The 8260-nt window shown below is 50.2% G+C and overlaps 1 protein-coding gene across 2 annotated transcripts; it reads left to right on the plus strand.

Annotated features, from left to right (window-relative positions):
* Window positions 1–270: 270 nt before the first annotated feature.
* slc22a15 (solute carrier family 22 member 15) lies at window positions 271–8042 on the plus strand. Of its 2 annotated transcripts, none has more exons than XM_060072790.1 (13): window positions 271–426; window positions 1023–1151; window positions 1527–1659; window positions 2246–2410; window positions 3027–3156; window positions 3857–3917; window positions 5019–5176; window positions 5384–5524; window positions 6049–6134; window positions 6447–6555; window positions 6955–7027; window positions 7174–7335; window positions 7756–8042. In XM_060072790.1, the coding sequence occupies exons 1-13, from the start codon at window positions 343–345 to the stop codon at window positions 7852–7854; spliced, it is 1530 nt and encodes a 509-aa protein (XP_059928773.1). In that variant the 5' UTR covers window positions 271–342; the 3' UTR covers window positions 7855–8042. The 2 variants fall into 2 exon arrangements, with proteins under 2 accessions (XP_059928773.1, XP_059928772.1); XM_060072789.1 differs by having other exon boundaries at window positions 272–426; window positions 6444–6555.
* The last annotated feature ends 218 nt before the right edge of the window (window positions 8043–8260 follow it).

The following is an 8260-nucleotide window of genomic DNA, read 5'->3' on the forward strand; positions in this document are numbered from 1 at the left end:
TTGCTTTCTATCGGAGTTCTGTGTGAATATATTTGAATACAGCAGAGACTCACGATAGAAGTTATAAAGTACTCGGGTTTTGTGTTCAGCACACCAAATAAAAGACCTGCCATCTCAACTCCCCCAACGACCCCGTGAAGCCATGGAGATGCGATCACCATCATCATAATCACCACCACTCTTTATTTTTAAACAGCCCCGTTACAAGTGGGCGAGGTTATGTGCGCGGCTCCTGTGTGGGCGTGGTTATGTGCGATTTTCTTGTGTGGGTGTGGTTATGTGCAAGTTTCCACTGTGGGCAGGGCACGGATATCTGAGCGGAGTGATGACCTGAAGCGGTCCATGGAGCTGGAGGATGCGTTCCGCGCCGTGGGGGAGTTCGGGCCGTACCAGCGGCGGGCGGTGGGGCTGCTGGTGCTGCTACAGGTATTACAATACAACACAATACCTCTACTGGCGGGACGAGCGGCGTGACGTATAAGCGTAAGGGTGACGTGGCCAGGAAGTCGGGAGGGTGGGGGCTGGGGGGATTTCAAACTCCGACTAGTTTGGTTTTCAGTCTTTAAAGACTCCGCGGGGGTCTGGGTGTTGGTGGTCTGCGGAGTGGTTTCTCGGAGTGGTCTCCGGCTGGTTCCGGGTACGCCGGGGAGGACCACGCTGCGGGATGTTGATATCTGTAGGGTGCATCCCGGGGACCCTGCCCTACGTCACCGCCACAGCACCGCCCTACGGGAGGAGCGGCGCGAATATGCCGTCCTGGAAATGTCGCGTGAACTCGACCGAATGACGCCGAGATTTTAGGATGTTTGATGTAAAAAGTAAACTTTCAGTATGCAAAGTTGATTCGCTCACATGCAAATAACACGACCTTCTAGTCCCAAACATTTCATGCGCGTGTGCGTGTGAATGTGTACGTGTGTTTGCGTGCTTGCGCACGCGTGTGTGTGCGTGTGTGCATGTGTGTGTGTGCGTGCGTGCGTGCGTGTGCGTGTGTGTGTGTGTGTGTGTGTGTGTGTGTGTAGCTGTACATGGCGGGTCAGGCTATGCTGCTGGTTCTGGTCGGAGCTGCTCCAGACTTCCTCGTTGACCAGACCGCTGCGGGTTCCAGAGGGGTCCGCTTTACTGAGGACCTGGACTCTATCGTCACTGAGGTAAGGGCCTCCGTCAGACTCAACACCACCAACTCAACACCACCTCCACCTCCACCCCAACACCGACCCGACACTACCTAAACACCACCACAACACCACCACCATCACCTCAACACCAACCCATCACCACCAGCCCATCCCCCATCTACACCACCCCACACCACCTCTACACCACCTCAACACCGCCTCAACACCACCCTAACACCACCAGTAACACCCATCACCATTCATCTATCTGTCTGTCTGCTGCCTGTCTGTGGGTCTGTCTGCCTGCTGTCTGTCTCTGTGCTGCCTGTCTTTCTGTCTGCTGGCCTGTCTATCTGTATGTGTCTCTGTCTGCTGCCTGTTTATCTGTGTGTCTGTCTGTGGTCCTAGTGGTCCCTGGTCCAGGACGAGGCCTACAAGGTGAGCCTGGCTGGCTCTCTGTTCTTTGCTGGAGTCCTGGTGGGAAACATCGTGTTCGGCCCGCTGTCGGACAGCATCGGGCGCAGACCTGTCTTCCTCACCGGTACTCGCACTACACTACTACTACCTTACTACTACTACTACTACAACAACTGTACTACGACTTTACTACTACAACTGCTGAACTACGACTTTACTGCTACTAGTGTACTACTACCTTACTACTGCTGCACTACTATTGTACTACTACTACTGCTGCTGTGCTACTACTTTGCTAGTGCTGTTCTACGGCATTACTACTGCTACTGCCTCTATACTACTACTTTACTACTTACTATCACTATACTACTACTTTACCACAACTATACTACTACTTTACTACCACTATACTACTACTTTACTACTTTGCTTCCATTATACTACTACTTGACTACCACTGTATTACTCCTTTTACTAACACTATACTGCGACTTCTTCTACTAAGACAAATAGTTTATGTGATAAGCCGTCCATAAACAAGCACAATAAAAACCTTGTTTAGTGAAACTTATTTATATGTATGTATATTATTAATTTATTAATCTGATTACCTCGTTAGTTGAGTTGAGTGGGACTGGTGAACCCTAAGGAGGAGGAGGAGGGGTTAGTGAAACGAGGGCAGCACTCATGAGCCCTGTTGTTCTCCGCAGTGCTATTCTTTGAGGTGCTGTTTGGCTTCCTGACGGCTGTAGCGCCGAGCTACGAGCTGTTCGCCCTGTCCCGGCTGCTGGTGGGCCTGATGAACGGGGGCATGGGTCTGGTCTGCTTCGCCCTCACCCAGGAGTACGTGGGCCGGTCCTACTGGGCCATGACCGGTGAGTAGCCAACAGGCTAGGACCGGTGAGTAGTCAACAGGCTAGGACCGGTGAGTAGTCAACAGGCTAGGACCGGTGAGTAGCCAACAGGCTAGGACCGGTGAGTAGTCAACAGGCTAGGACCGGTGAGTAGTCAACAGGCTAGGACCGGTGAGTAGCCAACAGGCTAGGACCGGTGAGTAGTCAACAGGCTAGGACCGGTGAGTAGCTAACAGGCTAGGACCGGTGAGTAGCTAACAGGCTAGGACCGGTGAGTAGCTAACAGGCTAGGACCGGTGAGTAGCTAACAGGCTAGGACCGGTGAGAAGCTAATAGGCCACGACCAGTGTTTAGCTAACAGACTAGGACCGGTGAGTAGCTAACAATCAAGGACCGGTGAGTAGCTAAAAGGCCATGACAGGAGAGTATCTAACAGCTTGGACCGGTGAGTAGCTAACAGGCTAGGACCGGTGAGTAGTTAACAGGCTAGGACCATTGAGTAGCTAACAGGCTAGGCCGGATCGTACAGGGATAGCAGTGTATCTATGCTAGCGGTTCCAGGATTAGCATGTAGCTGTTCTAACAAAGTAGCAGCATGTAGCTTTGTTGACGTGTGTGTGTGTGTTTGTGTGTGCAGGCACCATGTCGAACTGTGCGTTTGCGGTGGGCATCGCTCTGTTCGGCCTGCTGGGGTTCTGCGTGCGGCCTTGGAGGACGCTGGCTGCAACCACCAACTCCCCCGGAGTCCTGTTCTTCCTACTGGCTGTGTAAGTACTAGACACCCAGGACCAACCAGGCCCCCCAAGGACCCCCAGGACCCACCTAGACCCCCAGGACCAACCTAGACCCCAGGACCCACCTAGACCCCCAGGACCAACCAGTACCCCCCCAGGACCCACCTAGACCCCCAGGACACACCTAGACCCCCAGGACACACCTAGACCCCCAGGACCCCCAGGACAAACCTAGACCCCCAGGACACACCTAGACCCCCAGGACCCCCAGGACAAACTTAGACCCCCAGGACCCACCTAGACCCCCGGGACCAACCTAGACCCCCCAGGACCCACCTAGACTCCCAGGACCCACCTAGACCCCCTGGAGATACCTAGACCCCCCAGGACACACCTAGACCCCAGGACCCATCTAGTAACCCCAGGAACCCACTTAGACCCCCAGGACCCACTTAGACCCCCAGGACCCACTTAGACCCCCCAGGACCCGCCTAGACCCCAAGGACACACCTAGACCCCCAGGATCCCCCATGACCCACCTAGACCCCCCATGACCCACCTAGACCCCCAGGACCCAGCTAGACCCCCAGGATCCCCCATGACCCACCTAGACCCCCAGGACCCAGCTAGACCCCCATGACCCCCCAGGACCCACCTAGACCCCAAGGACGGGGTCTGAGTGATGAGGCAGACCTCAGCTCATGTTGGGTCTGCGTCATCTGGTTCTCCTCAGAGTCCTGCCAGAGTCTCCTCGATGGCTCTACTCCCAGGGCCGTGTCGACGAGGCCGAGGAGGTGACCGTATAACATCTCTACCTTATAGTGATCATAACATCTCTACCTTATAGTGATCATACCATCTCTACCTTATAGTGATCATAACATCTCTACCTTATAGTGATCAGAACATCTCTACCTTATAGTGATCATAACATATCTACCTTAGGCCTAAAAAAATGTTTTGTTTGGTTCCGGTTTCCGACCGACCCTGTCAATTTATGTGCGACCCAAATTATTTTATGGTCAAACTATAATTACGTTTTTGTACAGCACCTCTTCATTCTGTACAAGGATGAGCGCATTCTCTCGTTTTTAAATGAAAACAACCTACCTATCATTCGCTGCCGCTGGAAAAAATAAAATAAAAAAATTAATTAAACTCCCTACCTACCCATGACCTCAACTGACAACCAACCGGAACCAAACTTATTTTTTTTTAGGCCTTATACTGATCATAACATCTCTACCTTATAGTGATCAGAACAGCTCTACCTTATAGTGATCATAACATCTCTACCTTATAGTGATCATAACATCTCTACCTTATAGTGATCAGAACAGCTCTACCTTATAGTGATCATAACATCTCTACCTTATAGTGATCATAACATCTCTACCTTATAGTGATCATAACATCTCTACCTTATAGTGATCAGAACAGCTCTACCTTATAGTGATCATAACATCTCTACCTTATAGTGATCATAACATCTCTACCTTATAGTGATCATAACATCTCTACCTTATAGTGATCAGAACAGCTCTACCTTATACTGATCATAACATCTCTACCTTATAGTGATCAGAACATCTCTACCTTATAGTGATCATAACATCTCTACCTTATAGTGATCATAACATCTCTACCTTATAGTGATCATAACATCTCTACCTTATAGTGATCAGAACATCTCTACCTTATAGTGATCATAACATATCTACCTTAGAGTGACCATAACATCTAGTGATCTACATCTCTACCTTATAGTGATCAGAACATCTCTTCGTTATAGTGATCATAACATGTTCTATGTGTAGTAATGCTGCGCTGCGTTGTGTGTTTAAGTATTACTTGAACGCACAACAGTAATCGGAGACAATCTGCTGTGGCTGTAGATATTGCGCTACGTTGCTATGAGGAACGGTTGCCCGGCATCCAACCTGAAGCTGCGGCGCGCTGACCCTGCCCTCCAGCGGAAAGGGGGCGGTGGCCTGCTGCGATTGGTCAGCCATCCGGTGCTGCGCTGGAGGACCATGTTGCTGATGTACACCTGGTGAGGTCACGACCCTAGACCTGACCCTACCCTAGACCTGACCCTACCCTAGATCTGACCCTACCCTAGACCTGACCCCAGTGTGTGTGTGTGTGTGTGTGTGTGTGTGTGTGTGTGTGTGTGTGTGTGTGTGTGTGTGTGTGTGTGTGTGTGTGTGTGTGTGTGTGTGTGTGTGTGTGTGTGTGTGTGTGTGTGTGTGCGCTCCAGGTATGCGTGTAGCCTGGTATATTATGGGCTGACCTTAGGAGCCGGGACCACGTCGGGCAGTCGCTATGGAAACGTGGTGATGTACGGGCTGGTGGAGCTGCCTGCCTATCCGCTCTGCATGTACTTCATCAACAAACCCTGGTGAGCATCCCATAATACTCAGGAGGCCGAGGGCTTACCATCGCTGGTAACCAACCCCACATCCATAGGTAGCATCTACTGATCAATAGGTAGCCTCCACTGATCAATAGCCTCTAAAGATCAATAGGTAGCCTCCACTGATCAATAGCCTCTAAAGATCAATAGGTAGCCTCTACTGATCATTTGCCTCTACTGATCAATAGGTAGCCTCCACTGATCAATAGCCTCTATTGATCAATAGGTAGCCTCTACTGATCAATAAACTCTACTGATCAATAGGTAGCCTCTACTGATCATTTGCCTCTACTGATCAATATGTAGCCTCTACTGATCAATAGGTAGCCTGTACTGATCAATAGGTAGCCTCTACTGATCATTTGCCTCTACTGATCAATAGGTAGCCTCTACTGATCAATAGCCTCTACCGATCAACATCTGGCCTCAGAGGTCTGTTCTGGACGGAGAGAGGTGATGGGCCGAGGGATTGTGTTGGCTGTTTGCTTGACAGCTGATTGGTGTGTCAGGGCCGGGAGGAGGCGGAGCACCGCTGGCTTCCTGTGTCTGGCCGGAGCTTCCTGTCTCTGTACTGTCATCCTCCCAGAGGACTCAGGTACTACTATACTACACACAGTACTGCATCACTACACACAGTGATGCAATACTACATACAACCTGTACAACACACAGTGCTGCAATACTTTATACACAATACTACAATACTACAGACACAATACAATGCACTGTAGTTCAATACTTTATACACACAGAACTACAATACTGTGTGTGTGTGTGTGTGTGTGTGTGTGTGTGTGTGTGTGTGTGTGTGTGTGTGTGTGTGTGTGTGTGTGTGTGTGTGTGTGTGTGTGTGTGTGTGTGTGTGTGTGTGTGTGTGTGTGTGTGTGTGTGTGTGTGTGCGCAGCAGGGGCCCTAATCAACAGCAGGTCTTTAGCTCTGATGGGGAAGCTGTTGGTCAGCGCAGCGTTCAACATCGTCTACATCTACACCGCCGAGCTCTACCCCACCAGCATTAGGTAGGCTAACCACCAGCTAACCATGCTACCAGTTAGCTCTACCCGACCAGCATCAGGTGGGCTAACCACCAGCAAACCATGCCGTCAGCTAACCACGCTACTAGCTAGCTCTACCGACCATTATCAAGTAACCAAGGCTAACCATGCTATCGGCTAGATCTACTCCCAGCAGAGGTTCTCAGCTCCTTAGAGCACGGTTGGTTGTTAGTCGTCAGGGTTACAGCTCGGCGCTAGCAGGCATAACACAGGCTTCATCGTGTGTGTGTGTGTGTGTGTGTGTGTGTGTGTGTGTGTGTGTGTGTGTGTGTGTGTGTGTGTGTGTGTGTGTGTGTGTGTGTGTGTGTGTGTGTGTGTGTGTGTGTGTGTGTGTGTGTGTGTGTGTGTGTGTGTGTGTGTTAGGAACGCCGGGCTGGGGGTCTGCTCGATGGCCTGTCGAGTCGGGGGGATTCTGGCTCCGTTTGTTCCCTCCATGGTAAGAAGGTTCTGGGGTCCGTGGGCCTAATTATGGTAACATCGTGAGAGCACAGCAACATCGTGTGTGTCTCTGTTTGTATGTGTGTGTGTCTCTCTGTCTCTGTCTGTGTGTGCGTGTGTGTGTGTGTGTGTGTGTGTGCGTAGAGGGTGGTCCACAGCTCCCTCCCGTTCACCGTGTTCTGCCTCAGCGGGCTGACGGCCGGCTGCCTCACCCTGCTGCTCCCCGAGACCCTCGGCAGCCCCCCTGGAGAGACCCTGGAGCCCCCCCCCCTGGACCCGGCCTCCGGCAGAGTGCTGCACCCCAAGGTGCCCACTCATACAACACATGATACAGGACCACAGTATCATATACAGGACCACAGTATCATATACAGGACCACAGTATCATATACAGGACCACAGTATCATATACAGTACCATCCTGTTTCATATACAGGACCATCCTGTTTCATATACAGTACCATCCTGTTTCATATGCAGGACCACTGTTTCATATGCAGGACCATTGTTTCATATACAGGACCACTGTATCATATACAGGACCACAGTATCATATACAGGACCACAGTATCATATACAGGACCACAGTATCATATACAGTACCATCCTGTTTCATATGCAGGACCACTGTTTCATATGCAGGACCACTGTTTCATATACAGGACCCAGCAGTTGAGTGAGAAGGTCGGTCTGTCTGTGACAAATGGCCTTGTCTTGCGTTTTCAGCTCCATCTGTATGAGAAGACGTCCAGATGGCCAACTGACAGACACCCAGGTGACCTACAGACTGACGGCCACTCCTCCTACAGACAGACAGCCAGGTGACCTACAGACAGACGGCCTGCTGACCTACAGACAGACGGCCAGTCCTCAGACTGACAGACAGACCAGAAGAAACTGTGTAAATGTTCAATTTTTGAGGGATTCGTACTGACTAAATTTATCTTGTTATATTTAAGAAGATATGCAATTCAAATTTTGGGATAATAATAAAGATGATATTTTGTAATGAATGGAGTTCTCGTCTGGATTCTCAAGAGGCAGAGGAGGAATGCTCTGTGGAAGCTTTATAACCCTGTGGAGGTCCCTGTGTTCAACTGGTCTGTCATATCATTTAATATATGCTCACACGCTTCACTTCAACAGACATTCATATAAAAAAAAAAAAGTCTATTTAAAAAAAGAAACATGAAGTTGGTCTCAAAGAGGCAGAGTTCAAAGGTCCTGGAAC

Source organism: Gadus macrocephalus, chromosome 15, assembly GCF_031168955.1.
Source record: "Gadus macrocephalus chromosome 15, ASM3116895v1".
Classification (NCBI taxonomy): domain Eukaryota; kingdom Metazoa; phylum Chordata; class Actinopteri; order Gadiformes; family Gadidae; genus Gadus; species Gadus macrocephalus.

Coding starts and splice junctions, on each gene's coding strand:
- slc22a15 (XM_060072789.1), top strand. CDS start 343: ATGGAGCTGGAGGATGCGTTCCGCGCCGTGGGGGAGTTCGGGCCGTAC. Junction 6,556..6,954: donor CTCTACCCCACCAGCATTAG/GTAGGCTAACCA, acceptor TGTGTGTGTTAG/GAACGCCGGGCTGGGGGTCT. Junction 7,028..7,173: donor CTCCGTTTGTTCCCTCCATG/GTAAGAAGGTTC, acceptor GTGTGTGCGTAG/AGGGTGGTCCACAGCTCCCT.